The sequence below is a fragment of the Phlebotomus papatasi genome, chromosome 1 (assembly GCF_024763615.1).
Source record: "Phlebotomus papatasi isolate M1 chromosome 1, Ppap_2.1, whole genome shotgun sequence".
NCBI classification, from domain to species: domain Eukaryota; kingdom Metazoa; phylum Arthropoda; class Insecta; order Diptera; family Psychodidae; genus Phlebotomus; species Phlebotomus papatasi.
Window position 1 is genome coordinate 59,587,003 of NC_077222.1, and position 13,823 is coordinate 59,600,825.

General features: G+C 39.3%; 4 protein-coding genes across 4 annotated transcripts; 2 read left to right on the forward strand and 2 right to left on the reverse strand.

Annotated features, from left to right (window-relative positions):
• The first annotated feature begins 1,141 nt into the window (after nt 1-1,141).
• Nucleotides 1,142-2,099, forward strand: LOC129809507 (vacuolar protein sorting-associated protein 37B). Its single transcript, XM_055859361.1, has 3 exons — nt 1,142-1,381; nt 1,459-1,630; nt 1,691-2,099. The coding sequence occupies exons 1-3, from the start codon at nt 1,265-1,267 to the stop codon at nt 2,011-2,013; spliced, it is 612 nt and encodes a 203-aa protein (XP_055715336.1). The 5' UTR covers nt 1,142-1,264; the 3' UTR covers nt 2,014-2,099.
• Nucleotides 2,073-2,949, reverse strand: LOC129809506 (dnaJ homolog subfamily C member 30, mitochondrial). Its single transcript, XM_055859359.1, has 2 exons — nt 2,547-2,949; nt 2,073-2,487 (listed from the first exon to the last, which is right to left on the reverse strand). The coding sequence occupies exons 1-2, from the start codon at nt 2,830-2,832 to the stop codon at nt 2,111-2,113; spliced, it is 663 nt and encodes a 220-aa protein (XP_055715334.1). The 5' UTR covers nt 2,833-2,949; the 3' UTR covers nt 2,073-2,110.
• A 43-nt stretch (nt 2,950-2,992) lies between these two features.
• On the reverse strand, nt 2,993-4,190 carry LOC129809505 (probable 18S rRNA (guanine-N(7))-methyltransferase). Its single transcript, XM_055859358.1, has 4 exons — nt 4,028-4,190; nt 3,925-3,962; nt 3,681-3,859; nt 2,993-3,622 (listed from the first exon to the last, which is right to left on the reverse strand). Exons 1-4 carry the CDS (start codon nt 4,064-4,066, stop codon nt 3,051-3,053), a joined length of 828 nt encoding a protein of 275 aa, XP_055715333.1. The 5' UTR covers nt 4,067-4,190; the 3' UTR covers nt 2,993-3,050.
• Nucleotides 4,191-7,077: 2,887 nt separating this feature from the next.
• LOC129809504 (protein unc-45 homolog B) lies at nt 7,078-10,510 on the forward strand. Its single transcript, XM_055859357.1, has 2 exons — nt 7,078-7,443; nt 7,516-10,510. The coding sequence occupies exon 2, from the start codon at nt 7,533-7,535 to the stop codon at nt 10,377-10,379; it is 2,847 nt and encodes a 948-aa protein (XP_055715332.1). The 5' UTR covers nt 7,078-7,443; nt 7,516-7,532; the 3' UTR covers nt 10,380-10,510.
• The last annotated feature ends 3,313 nt before the right edge of the window (nt 10,511-13,823 follow it).

The window sequence follows — 13,823 nt, forward strand, 5'->3', positions numbered from 1 at the left end:
TTTCCGGTTGAAAGGGTGAGATACATAATTTCAATCGAATAAATTTCATTAAATTGAAAAGAAGTGGCAACATGGCAGCATCAATCGAAAGTTAAACTTCACAACAAATATCGTAATATAAGTATCTGAAAAATTAAACTTTCTACTGAAAGACGAAGTTTTTACTTTCTGCTAGGATAATTTTTGAAATTATTACTACGATGATCGTTTTATATTCTCATTTACGATCTCCACGATTTAAGATAATACAATATTTTTACTATGAAAAATTACAACAATTATCATCTTATTTTTGAGGATCCAAGTAATAGGGTAAATGTTCGAATTCAAAACCATTTCCAGACGCTTTAACTTTGACAGAAGATTCAACACTAAGTTTATATTTTTTCTAAAGAGAATTACATAAATTTGCTCCTTGACTCTTCTAGAATGTTACTGTTTAGTGAAAATAATTTAGATATAATTTGAAAACTTCTTAAGTACAAGAAAAATACACGAGCGTAAAATGCTTCTATTGGAAACAAATTAATCCAAATGGAGACAGGGAAAGTTCCTAATTGGAGACAAACAGTGTAAGTGAAATCACGACGAAAGGCTTCCAAAACCTTGTTAAGTTGCTCCTGAGTGCAGGATTTCTTCTTATTCCTGGTTCCTGGTTTTTTCTCCTTTCAAATCTGATACAATAAGAAAATCTCTCCAACAAAAAATTATATTTCCGGGGTTTCCTATTGAAGCATTTGCAGACACTTCAGAAAAACCCTTTTTGTTCACGAAATAGGTAATTATTTCATTTGAAACCTTTACGTACCGTTAACAATAAAGACTAGCACTTAATTTAACTAAAATTAGCCAGAAATATGACATAAATGTTAAACAAAACGAATAAACAAGTCATTTTATTGTGTTTTTCATTGGAAAACATGGTCGATCTATGAAAAATTCAATGATAGAAAATATATAAATATAGTAATTTAGTACTGAAAACAGTAACGTGTCAGTAACAGGTTTTGAATTAGCTTAATTTACCCTAATAAGAGCCAATTTGAAATCATTTCTTGTTTTTTGCATTTTTTCTCACTCAATTTCTAACTACGCCCATGGATTCCTCACTTGAAGTGGCTTCATTATGAATCACAAATTTAGTACACGATTGAAGCCTTATTTTAGTACATCACAGCTGACTCATAGAAAATAATTATAGTTTGTTTTTGTGTTGAAATTTTCTCAATAAATTCGCAATTATCTTGCGAAAAAGTGTTCAAAAATGAATATGAATATTTATATGTCGGAAGTATCACAGCTTCTAAGCTACATGAGTTCGGATGAGCTAAAAAATTTACTGAACAATGACGATCAAATCGAAGAACGAGTGAATGATGCTGTAAGTTTTATTGCCTCTCGTAAAAAAAAGTAGTTTTGCGAATAAAAACAAAACTAAGTGAGTAATTTTTCCTGCAGACAAAGAGTCTTGAAAAGGAAAAGGAGGAGATTATGCTGGAGAACCGCATAAAGGCGGAGGAGAACCTGGCCAGGGAGCCACAACTGATAGAGCTGAGAGGGCGTGTGAATGATCTGTCGCAGGAAGGAAAAGCCCTGTACGAGGCTGTGGAGCAGAAGCTCAATGAAATAAGTAATAGAGAGTTCTAATTGAGAAGAGGGCTTTTGAATTATAATTAAGATGTCTTTGCAGAAACCAAATCAGGGAGCATGTCGCAAGATACAGCTCTTGCTCTGCTTCAGACAGCTGCGGCAGAGAGTGAGGAGGAATCAGAGAATATTGTCAAACAATTCATGGAGAACGAGATTAATGTGGACACATTCTTGGATTCTTTCCATACCGCCAGGAAGACGATGCATCTGAGAAAATTGAAAGCAGATAAGATGTCTGAGTTAATGAGAAGTAGTGGTCCAAATCCTGGAGGATTTGGACATCCAGGATACCCGGTATCGGGTTCTGTGCCATATCCCACGGGCCCCATGGCTATGCCGATGCCAGGCTTCAGACCTTTCTGAGCACGATTCCTCTGCCTTTGAAATCCAACGTTTTTTTTTAGGAATAATAAGCTAATCTCTATTAACAAGATATTTACATCAATTTATCTAATTTCCTTTACTTTTCTGGTGGCTTCTCTTTCACTTTATCGTACTGAGCTCCATCGTAGTTGGCATAGAATACGAGAACACACAGCACTAGGCCTCCAAAGAGGAGAATTTCAATGTGAGAATATCCCGTAGAATTCCCAGAATCTGCCATCTTCTTCTCGTACTTCTTTTTCGCCTTTTGATTCCGATTAAGCGAAGATCCATAGTGCTCCTTGGACCACAAGTCAAAATCGTAAATGGGGGCTCCTCCTGCTGGGACTTCGGATCTCTTGAAGCGCGATTTGTAGAACTTTGTTTGAGCATCATCATCCGGCTGAACTTCTATTGGGCTTTTGAATTCAGATTCTGGCGTGTGAATGGGTCCAGTAGTTGGCTGAAGAATCCCTGCAAGCAATAAGCAATTGAGAAAAAACTCAATAAACCCGGAAAACTCTCCGGGAAACCTTTATCGTAGAGCTTTCTCAGGCGGTAAGTCCCTAAAACTTCGTAAGCTGCAGTGATGTCCCGGAACTTTTTGGCTGCATCATCACTACCCTTGTTTTTGTCCGGATGATACTGCATCGAAAGCTTGTAGTAGGCTGCCTTGATGTCATTCTGAGTGGCTTTAGGGGTGAGTCCTAAGACGTCATAGTGGTTTTTAGTCTGCAGAAGACTTGTCCGGGAGAAACAACATGAAGGAATATGGTGAGTCTGCGTTGAGCTCAAGTTATTAAGACATTTTCTAAACATCACACTATCACTCTAAGGGCGAATCGCACTAAAAATCTCGGAGAAACCCTCCCATTTGCCCAGGAAAGACTAAAGAAAAACCTTGAGGAACCCTAAAGTGAGGTTAGAATCATTATGTCACAGATATTTTGAACATTCAACGATTGAAAGTCCCCGGAAATTTGGAAAAATATGCTTTTATTCTTATTTCCCAATATTTTGTTGAGCGAAATAATTTTTCAGAATCTATCAGGACGCCTCCTTCCTGTATATTTTGTATCTGCACGGGTTTCCTTGCCTTGACGCCTTCTGCGTTCTTTTTTGGCCAATATCCAATCCCTGGACTTCTTCAGTGGCTTCCCCCGGGCTCTCTTGGCCATTTCTCTCTTCTTTGCGTAATCCACTTGGTCCCCATCTCCCTCAGTACCTAAAGCCTGAGGCAATTGCGCCATTCCACCAGTCATTAGCACCAAGAAGTACTTCTTGGCTTTAGCTGAATTCGGATAGTCTACTACAAGGCCTCCCAGAAAGCCTGCTTTCATGGCCTGCGATGTCACCAGTTCAATTTGACTGGCATTTTCGGGATAGAATTGGAAAACAGCACGTGCACTTCGGGTCAGGCAGGAGAAAAGTGTACTGAAGAAGGTGTAGAGCCTCTTTTGAGGATTGTGACTCTTTTTGTCGGCATTGCAGAGCCACTGAAGGGCAGATATGGAGATTGCAGCATCAAAACTTCCTGCTTTGAAGGGAACACCCTGCCCCATGTCTCCCAGTATTAGATCTCCCTCTACTTCCCGTTCCAAGGCAACATCTGCAAGAAAATCGCTTTTAACCAAACTTATCTCAGCTTTGCAGATAAAATACCTTACCCAGCATGGCTTGGGCTATATCTAGTCCAATCCAGATGTGACCCTGATCCTCAAGAACACTTCCAGATAGCCCAGATCCGCATCCAATGTCTAGAATCAAGTGTGACTCATCTTCCGGGAGAGCTAGTAACTCCACAGCTCTCTCGCACATCTGCACCTGGATGTCGATGATACGAGTACTAGAAATTTAAACATAGGATCCTTGAGGTGTGAATTTCTTTGAGAATTAATTGGGAAAACCTACTTGTTTGTGTACTTCCTGGCTTCATCCTCGTTGTAGAACTGGAGGAGGAAATTCAAAGTGAAAATTATGAGATATCTGACAGTAGTTTATGCAATTAACTTACAATTTCCGGTGGGGCTAAATGTTCTGGACGTCTTGCCATGCTTTCTTTATTAAATTTATGCTTTTATTCAGCTAGAATGGTTCTATAAAAATTGTAAACAAATCAGATTTTTTAGTATTCTGGCCACATGGTCGAGCCGAAAGTTGCCGAAGTTGTCCCAAAAATGTCCCAAAACACTTGGGTTTGACTTCGCCGAGTTGTTGTTTTCCCAGCAGCGAAAAGATGCCTTACATAAGTCTTACATGATAGTGCATGTAAGCGCCTTGACAGACATGAGGATTAGCCGAGAGACGGCTTAGCGTAATTAGGGTGACGGCATTACTTATGGCCAGTCTTTACTTGTGGCCTCCTCGCAGAAATGCTCAATTTTTTCTCATAAAATGATTTCGAAGAACCACAAAATTAGGAATATTTGATATCTTATCATTAAATGTAACTTTACTACTGACTTAATGTAATAATTTCGGAAGAATATTAATTGATTTATGCAAAATACTTCACTGAGGCGGACAACGATTATAAATACGTCAAATCGTTAACAAATTTACTATAACGATCTCCAAACTTTTGATGACCAAATTTTATATATTCAATCGAAAACATATAGTATTATCCTTCAAGAATTAGTTCCTTAGTAATTATATTTTCTTCTGCTACTCAATTTTAATAACTTTCTTACCAATTAATATAAAATAAACACAAGGCCATAAGTTATAACCGTTATAACCAATTTTATAGGTTTACGAACTTGTGGCCGCGATATTTGACACGTGGCGCCCTCATACGAAATGCATTACTATTTGATTTGGATAGTTGTCATAAGTGTTGTTTTGATTATTTGATTCAGCTTTTTCGGGCAAAAAATCTCTTGAAATTTGATGGTAAGTGTTAAAATCCAAATGTGAAATTGTTTATAAACGAGTATTGTGTATGATCTTAGATCAAAACTATTTAAAAATGTAGATTTATCACGTGAAATTGTATTTAGCTGTAGATAACCTTACTTTTTTTCTCTTAGAACTATGGTACCAGCGAAGAAACCCAAGAAGCCGAAAAAACAGCTTAAATATTCTACAGAGAGACTGCGAGAGGCATTGAGGGCCATTAGAAATGGATTGTCCACGACTAAAGCATCCCAGAGCTATAATATTCCTCGCACAACTCTCCGCAACAAAATCTCCGGAAAATCTCCAGAGGAATTTCTAGGTCACGGAAGTTTTTACAGTTTTCTGGGAAAGGAGACGGAGGAGGAGATTGTGAGATGGGTCGTGCACGCAGCTAAATGTGGATTTCCCATCACGATGGATGGGCTATTGACCACAGTAGAAAAAATCAATCTCAGTGGTGTGATACCAAAAAAGGGCTTCAAGAACGCAAAACCATCAAAACAATGGTTTTACAGTTTTCTAAAGCGCCATCCGGAAGTCAAAGAAAAAAAGGCAGAATATATAAATAGAGCCAGGGGCAGTGTTACAGAAGGTAAGATTAAGCAATGGTTTGTCAATGTAGAGGAGCAACTGGGCGATGATGTCGAGGTCCTTCGTTATCCGGAAAGGGTGTTTAACATGGATGAATCCGCGTTTTGCCTAGCGCTGACGGGTGAAATTGTCCTTGGACCCACAAATCAGCACGTGTACATAGAATCATCAAAGTCCAATAAGGAATACATCACCACTTTATTCACTGTTAGTGCAAGTGGTGAATTTGCACCCCCTCTCACACTTTACAAATACGAAAGAATGCCTGCAGCAGCAGCGACATCTGCTCCTCCACACTCTGGGGGATTGGAAAGTCGGAGTCTGGTTGGATGCTAGCATCCACTTTTTATGAATACATAGCCAATGTATTTATCCCATACTTAAATCAGAAGAAAATTAAACGACCAGTGGCAGTATTCCTGGATGGGCATAGTCCCCACATGACGTTGCATTTGAGCAGGCTGTGTAGGGAGCATGAGATAATTCTTATTGCCCTCTATCCAAATGCGACACACATTTTGCAGCCTCTGGATGTGCCTGTGTTCAAGTCACTCAAATCGCGTTGGCAATATTTAAAAAGGGCATGGAGGATCAACCACAATGGTCAAGAAGTCAGCAAGTTCGACGTTCCAACTCTCCTGAATGCAGTGATTTCAGAGGATGAAATGGGCAATAATATTAGATCAGGGTTTAGAGCCACTGGTTTATATCCATTTGATTCTACCAAAGTTGACTACTCGAAAATAATTGAGCGGAAAGCTTTTGCTGAAAAGGAAGACCAAACTCATACTCAGGAAACATTTGAAAAGGAGGATATCGTAAAATTTATCAAGTACATAGAATTGAAAATTGGTCCTTCCCTTTTGTATGCATTTAAGTCGACGAGAGAGAATGGAGAAGAGTGGAAAGGTGCGATTGACATGATGCAGACCTATAATATGTGGAACGAAATGACAACAGATTTGGAGAAGACAGCAATCCAAGCTCCATCTTTAGTGCGGAAGGTGTTGAGTGATACCTTGGCTAAGGCTATATATTGGCCGGAAGCTCCGAAAAAGAAAAGGTGTAGGGAGGAAAACGTTCCATCTGTAATAACAGCAGACAAATGGGTAGATCATTTTGAGAAAAAAGAGGACGAAAAGAAAAGGATTGAACTTGAGAAGATAGAAAGAAGACGACAGAATGAAGAAAAGAAAATCAAGAAAGAGGAAGAAAAACTTAAAAAGGATGAAGAAAAAAGAAAAAGCAAGTACAGAAAGTGAAATGTCCAAAGAAATCGAAAACTGTGAAAGAAAATCAATAAAACCTATGAAACAACCTAAAATCATTTTTTTCTTTCTTAATAAAATTATTATTTATTTTATTTATTGATCCCAATTTATTACCTATTTTATTATTATATTATTAAATTTGTTTTGTGTCATTTAAAATTGCGGCTATAAGTCATTCCACAAGTGGCCATAAGTTCGTGAAAATGGCCACAAGTTGTGAATTTTACATAGTTGAAAAATGGCTTACACAAAGCCCTACAAATCACTATCACTTACATGTAAGCTTCACTTTCGCTGCTGGGTTGTTGTTGATTCATCTGAAGTGACAGTTATTTATTTTGATTTGCATTTCTTTTGAAAAACTCGCTGATTTTTCCTATTTATTCATTGTTATTAAATCTAAAGTACTTAATTTGTCTGTTAAACAGTATATCACATGTACTTCTCATATATTTCTCCAGTATTAATGCTAAGATTAAGAGTTTTCAATTGAAAACAAACAGTGTGCCTTCGTTGAGATTTCGCAATCCGAGAATAAAAATAGATTTTCTCCTCAAAGATCGCGATTAATCCAGAATTTTCTATTCTCCGCTGTTAGTACAGTATTTAGGAGGGACGACGTGCCAATTTTCTCACAGTCTTACAATTTTCTTCAAGTTGTAGAAACGTGAGTAAAGTGGGGTTAGGAAAAATGGGAAAAATTGTTTCGGGGGCTCTGAAAAAAAGTTGTTTTTTGCAGGAAAAAATCCTCAGAAAATGGATGTAATTGATGAGGCTCTTATGTGCAAAGAGAAGGGCAATGAAGCATTCAAGAGTGGTGAGTGGGAAAGGGCTATTTCTCAGTATACTCAGGCTATTAAAATTGGTGGAGATGCTCATAAGGATTTGAGTATTTTTTACAAAAATCGAGCTGCCTGCTATCTCAAGACCAATGACTATGGAAAAGCCGAAAAGGATTGTCAGGTATCGCTGGAGTTGAGTCCCAATGATCCAAAAGCTTTGTTCCGGAAGGCACAGGCATTGGAGGGATTGGAGAAATTTGAGGAGGCATACAAGAGTGCTCGAGATGCTTGGAATGCAGATCCCAACAATAGAGCTCTGCAGCAGATGCTCGAACGATTGCATGGGATTGTTCAGGAGAGAGTAACTCAGCACAATCTCACCTCCAACAAGGTCAGTCAGATGGTTCAGTTGGCTTTTGACTTTGCCCAACCCGTAGACAAACGCATTACAGCCATGAATAATATTCATGTGCTGGCCAGAGAAGCCGTAGCTGCAGATATTTTGTTCAAAGATGGGATTTTTGGGAGGATTCAGAGATTGCTGAAGGTGGAGAAAAATCGGGAAATTGTTCTCAGTGCAATCCGGACAGTTGGAGAAGTTTGTCACAAATCTGTTGAGAGAACCAAAGGTGTTCTCCAGGAAGTTGGTATTCCGTGGTTCCTGGAGATTATCGATAGCAATGAAGAGGATAGGGTGAATGCTGCACAACATTGCATGCAGACAATCCTGAATTCTTTTTCAGGATTGGAAAATAAGGCTGAGAGTAAACCTGTGCAAGCACTGTGTGATGCTCATCAGAAGGAAATTGATACACTTCTGTCTTGCCTACTGTACTCAGTGACAAATCCCACAATTACCGGATTAGCCAGGGATGCAATTGTGCAGCTGATGACACGTAATGTGCACTACACAGCCCTATCATGGGCTGAAAGGCTGGTAGAACTGAAGGGACTCTGGCGTTTGATGGATGTTTGCAGTGAACTGGAGGAATACAAGTACGAAAGTGCTATGAATATTACACCATCTTCGAGGACAATAGCGTCCGTTTGCCTGGCCAGAGTGTACGAGAATATGTACTACGATGCCGCTAGGGAGAAATTCCTTGCCCAGATTGACGAATATGTCAAGGATAAACTCCTGGCGCCGGATTTGGAGTCAAAGGTGCGAGTAACAGTGGCTATAACCTCACTTTTGCTAGGGCCCCTGGATGTCGGCAATACAGTGGTGTCCAAAGAGGGAATTTTGCAAATGATCCTGGCTATGGCTTCGATGGAAGAGGATCCGTTGCAGCAGAAAGTTGCCTGTGAGTGTCTAATAGCGGCAGCGTCGAAGAAGGACAAGGCTAAATCTATTATTAGTCAGGGAATTGACATTCTCAAGAAACTCTATACGTCCAAGAACGAAGGGATTAGGGTTCGCGCCCTCGTCGGACTGTGCAAATTGGGCAGTTCAGGAGGTTTGGATGCTTCCATCAGACCCTTTGCCGATGGTTCCACGAAGAAACTGGCTGAAGCATGTCGGAGATTCCTGGTAAAGCCAGGAAAGGATAAAGATATCAGAAAATGGGCTGCTGAGGGACTTTCCTACCTCACTCTGGATGCTGAGGTGAAAGAAAAGCTCATAGACGATCGTCCGGCAATTCAGGCATTGATTGAACTGACCAAGGATGGAGATCAGAGTGTACTGTATGGAGTTGTGACGACATTTGTTAATCTCTGCAATGCCTATGAGAATCAAGAAGTCCTGCCGGAAATGGTAGAATTGGCTAAATTTGCCAAGCATCACATACCGGAGGAGCATGAACTCGATGATCCGGATTTTATCAGCAAGAGAGTGATTATCCTGGGAAATGAGGGAATAACCACGGCTCTTGTGGCTCTGACCAAGACAGACAGTGATAATTCGAAGGAACTGATTGCAAGGGTTTTCAATGCTCTCTGTGGACAGCAGGAGATCCGAGGGAAGGTTGTTCAGCATGGAGGAGCTAAGGCACTCCTACCGCTGGCACTTCAGGGAACAGCCAAAGGCAAGAGACAAGCAGCTCAAGCTCTCTCACGCATTGGCATCTCGATAAATCCCGAAGTGGCTTTTCCCGGACAGAGAGCTCTGGAAGTCGTAAGGCCACTCCTCAATCAGCTTCATCCTGACTGTACGGCCCTGGAGAACTTTGAAGCTATGCTGGCACTCTGCAATCTGGCCTCACAGAGTGAATCCGTCCGTCAGAGGATTCTAAAAGAACAGGGATTGTCTCGCATTGAGATGTACCTGATGGAGGATCATCTGATGCTGCAACGAGCAGCTGCTCAGTGCATTTGCAATCTCTGCATGTCACCGGACGTGGTGAAAGCTCACGAGGGCAACAACGATAAGATCAAATTCCTAACACTGCTCAGTGAAGATGAGGACGAAGAGACAGCCGTAGCGGCTTCTGGAGCTCTGGCCATTCTCACGTCTTCCAGTGAGAAATGCTGCAGTAAGATCTTCGAGGCTCAAGCTTGGCTGGAGGTGCTCCATACGTGGATTGCCAATCCCAGTCCACAAGTTCAGCATCGTGGTGTTGTGACAATTCTCAATATGATCAACAGTGGCAGGGATACGGCCCAGAAAATCTTCGATACGGACATCATGGAACTCTTGATGGGACTTTCGCAATTGCCTGATGACAGTCGGGCAAAGGCAAGGGAAGTGGCCATGCAGTGCCTAAAAGCGGCCGAAAAGTACGAACTAATTGCAAAAACGGACGAACCTGCTCCCATTCCCGATGTCTTCAGGGAGGAGGAAGAGCGACAGCGGCGGGAGCAGCAACTTGAGGAACAATAAATGGACATTGTCTACGGTATATATACTGTAACTTTTTTTTAGTAACATATTTTGCAAAAAATCAAAAAAATTGTCCCTTGAATAAGCCCCGCCCGGTAATAAATTTAGGCCACGCCCATTTACGAAGATATGATCAGTTGCAGTTTTTATTATTTTAATTACTTTTTTTGTTATTGAAATGTTTACAACATTCGCTATAAGCGAATCTCCAGTCTTCGTAAGATTTCGGACAACCAATAACCAGCGACGTATAAAAGTCAGCCACGCCATATGGGCGTGAGGTGTAGCTAATGTTTCGGCCAGTAAAATTACTTCTAATTTAGTTATGTTTTATTGAGATATTCCAGTTCAGGAAATATTGTCCTTCATTTACATAATGATCTTTGATCTGATACCTTTTTAATAAAACCAAATAAAAATTTTAAAAAACGTTCAGGACTGTTTTTTGCAGCAGCTTTTGATTAAAAATTCTTCTGCACTGCAGATTAGAAAGTTTTGTCGCAGAAAATATTTCATTATTTTCTTAGGTTAGACTTTTATTTTTAGCTATTAACTATAACTTTTTAATATAAGCTTTTGGTAAACTGTTTATTATGTCAATGAATATTTTTAAAAAAATCTGTTTATAATCTATCGAAAAAATTTTAAAATATGTTCGATAATCACAGACAAAAAATGGACTTAGAAGTTTCTAGAACTGAAGGTTATTGTATTGTTCTAACCGTAATTAAGAAGATCATTTTTGGATTCATATTTTAACCAAATAGGGTAAGTGTGCCAAATTCCGGCCAGCTTGTAATTTCGGCCACATTTTTTGTTCCTCGAATTTCATTGAATTTTTCGTTTTTGCATACTCTATAAATAATACAATGAAAAAAAATAACAAAAAATATCGCTTCGACGAACAAGATGATCTAAAAAAGACATTAGAAGAATTCTAGAAGGGCAAGGAACTGTGAAAATGAAGGTGGCCGAAATAGGCCACAAATGTAATGTCTACATTTTTATGCATTTTAGAATGTATTATGAGTGAATTTAGAGAAAATAAAGACGATAGACTGCCTACAAGGTTCTAAGGAACACTCCTTATTAAAAAGTAACAAAAAAATTCAATTTGTATTAAAAATATTACATTTCAAACATAAGACTTTGGCGCTTGCATACAACTATGCCGAAATTTGGTACACTTACCCTATACAATAAAATTTGTATTCTAGCTTGTATTAGCCAAAGTCGCTGAAAATGCTAGTTTAGAGAATATAAATCTTCGGAAATGATAAGCAAACGCAAAAACTCTGTTGTACTGCCTACACACGAAAGCCACGCCTCTTTTTATACAGTAGAGCCTCGCTATAGTCCATATTTGGTTCCAAATCTGACACTTGGGTCGCACTATAGTCCATGTCATTTTTACTGCTCGAACTCCACGGAGAGAGCAGTATATAATCCCTCGATTTTTTCACCCCCTCAAAATTTCTACCTTCCACCCCCCGGAGATCAATTTTATCAACAAATCTTCGCGTTTCAGACGATTTCTGAGGAATGTCGTCACGCTGTTTGTCCGTCCGTCTGTCTGACTGTCGCCAGCTCTAGACAAGGGGTAACTCATATTGAGAAACTCTCGTCAATTGTCCGAGAAACGCTTCGCGAAACCCGAGAAACCCAAAAATTGCGTCGCGAAACCCGAGAAACCCAGTATCTGCATCGCGAAACTCGAGAAACCCAATTTCTGCATCGCGAAACCCGAGAAACCAGAAACCCTTGTCAGAAAAAATGGAAATGAGTTACCCCTTGGCTCTAGAGGCCAAACGGTAAGAGATAGCGACTTGGGACCTCCGGAGGACCCCCCGTAAGTCGACCCAAGGATCGTTAACATGCCCCTTATTTTCCCCCCACCCGTCCCCTTCCCCTAAAAAACCATGTTTTTTGGGATTGCTCGGAAACGCGTCGTGCGATTTTTTCATTTTTGAATATGTTTTAGAGATTACCAAGGCGGACATTTCGTCCTTAGACGAAAATACCGTTGAATCATTCCTTATAACGGTTTTTCAACGTCAAAGATTAACCCTTTAACGACGAGACACTTTTTACGGACTGAAAATCAACAATAAAAATTAAACCGAGAAACATAATCAATGATAAGTCTTACATCTAACCTTGGAAAGTTCAACAGAGTCTGATTCGGTGTATTTTGTGCTTCTATGAACGATAGGGACAAAAATAGCCCGAAAATTTAAGTAATTTTTCTGACAATACTAATAAATAATATTTTTCGCTTTAATGAAAAATATTACGTATGAGTATTGTAGTTTTTATTGCCAAAAGGGTTTTGCTTAAAAAAAATTGGAAGTATAAAAAATAAATAAAATCAATTATGAATTTGAGAATTTAAAAATTCGTCATTTTTTAGGTTAAATATTTACTACATAGCAAATAGCTAGAGACTTGAAAAAAATATTCTAGATTCCTTCAACCTTCTACTTTACAATTATGTACAGACATAAGAAAAATTAACTTCAGGTCCTTCAGGTAGTCAGGAAAAATTATTTTCTTTATGGGACACGGGTGTTCCAATCGTCCTTAAAGGGTTAAAAAGACACTAGAGAGCGCATTTATCAAGCGAATGGTGTCATGTTTGGGCTCGTTGGAAAGGTGTTGGAATTTCCGACAAAACTGAACCGGTTCAAATCGGTTGTGAACCGGTAATGAACCGGTTACGATGAACCGATAAGTAATTTTTGTTCGAATATAATTTTTATTACTCTTCAAACTATTTTATCGAATTTATTGAGTGATTTATGAATCGATTTAAATCGATTGAGTACCGGTAAACGGTAAATGATGCAAAAGTACTTTAGCGGTATAGCATCTATCTAAGCCATCTAAGTCACGAGTTCGAGCATTCCGCAAAGCCTGGGACGCTTTGCCACCCCTTTTAAAATTATCAACGACTTTTAGTATTGAAATTGTTCGACGGCTTCCACTTTCTTTGCGATTGTGGTACTTGTCCTCGCTTTCTTCATTATGGATCACAATTATCACAACTACTCAATAAAGTTTGCCACATGACAACATTGCATGTCGCGTACTAAAAAACATAACCTAACTTAAAATCAGTGTTTTGAAATCAACGGTCGATAAATTGTGGACTATAGAGCGATGGCCTATAGCGGGGTTCTACTGTATCTTGTTCTAAATGGGAACTTTTAATATTAATCCGCAGACTTGTAAAATTTTTCAGACAGCTCCATATTGATAAAAAGTTTACAAATCACACGACGATCATCACAGTATTTTCGTATAGTCGATAGGGGCGTGGCCTATTTTGCTTAAACGATATTACTGACTCCGCCTATGATTGTAGTGGTGGTAATGGTCTATTTCAGCACTCCCATAGATTTTTTCCCTTAAAACATCGAAAATTTTGGAGAAGTATTTTTTTGG

Coding starts and splice junctions, on each gene's coding strand:
- LOC129809504 (XM_055859357.1), top strand. CDS start 7,533: ATGGATGTAATTGATGAGGCTCTTATGTGCAAAGAGAAGGGCAATGAA.
- LOC129809507 (XM_055859361.1), top strand. CDS start 1,265: ATGAATATGAATATTTATATGTCGGAAGTATCACAGCTTCTAAGCTAC. Junction 1,382..1,458: donor AAGAACGAGTGAATGATGCT/GTAAGTTTTATT, acceptor TTTTTCCTGCAG/ACAAAGAGTCTTGAAAAGGA. Junction 1,631..1,690: donor GCAGAAGCTCAATGAAATAA/GTAATAGAGAGT, acceptor ATGTCTTTGCAG/AAACCAAATCAGGGAGCATG.
- LOC129809505 (XM_055859358.1), bottom strand. CDS start 4,066: ATGGCAAGACGTCCAGAACATTTAGCCCCACCGGAAATT. Junction 3,963..4,027: donor ATTTAGCCCCACCGGAAATT/GTAAGTTAATTG, acceptor TTCCTCCTCCAG/TTCTACAACGAGGATGAAGC. Junction 3,860..3,924: donor GCCAGGAAGTACACAAACAA/GTAGGTTTTCCC, acceptor TTAAATTTCTAG/TACTCGTATCATCGACATCC.
- LOC129809506 (XM_055859359.1), bottom strand. CDS start 2,832: ATGTTTAGAAAATGTCTTAATAACTTGAGCTCAACGCAGACTCACCAT. Junction 2,488..2,546: donor GAGAAAGCTCTACGATAAAG/GTTTCCCGGAGA, acceptor TATTGCTTGCAG/GGATTCTTCAGCCAACTACT.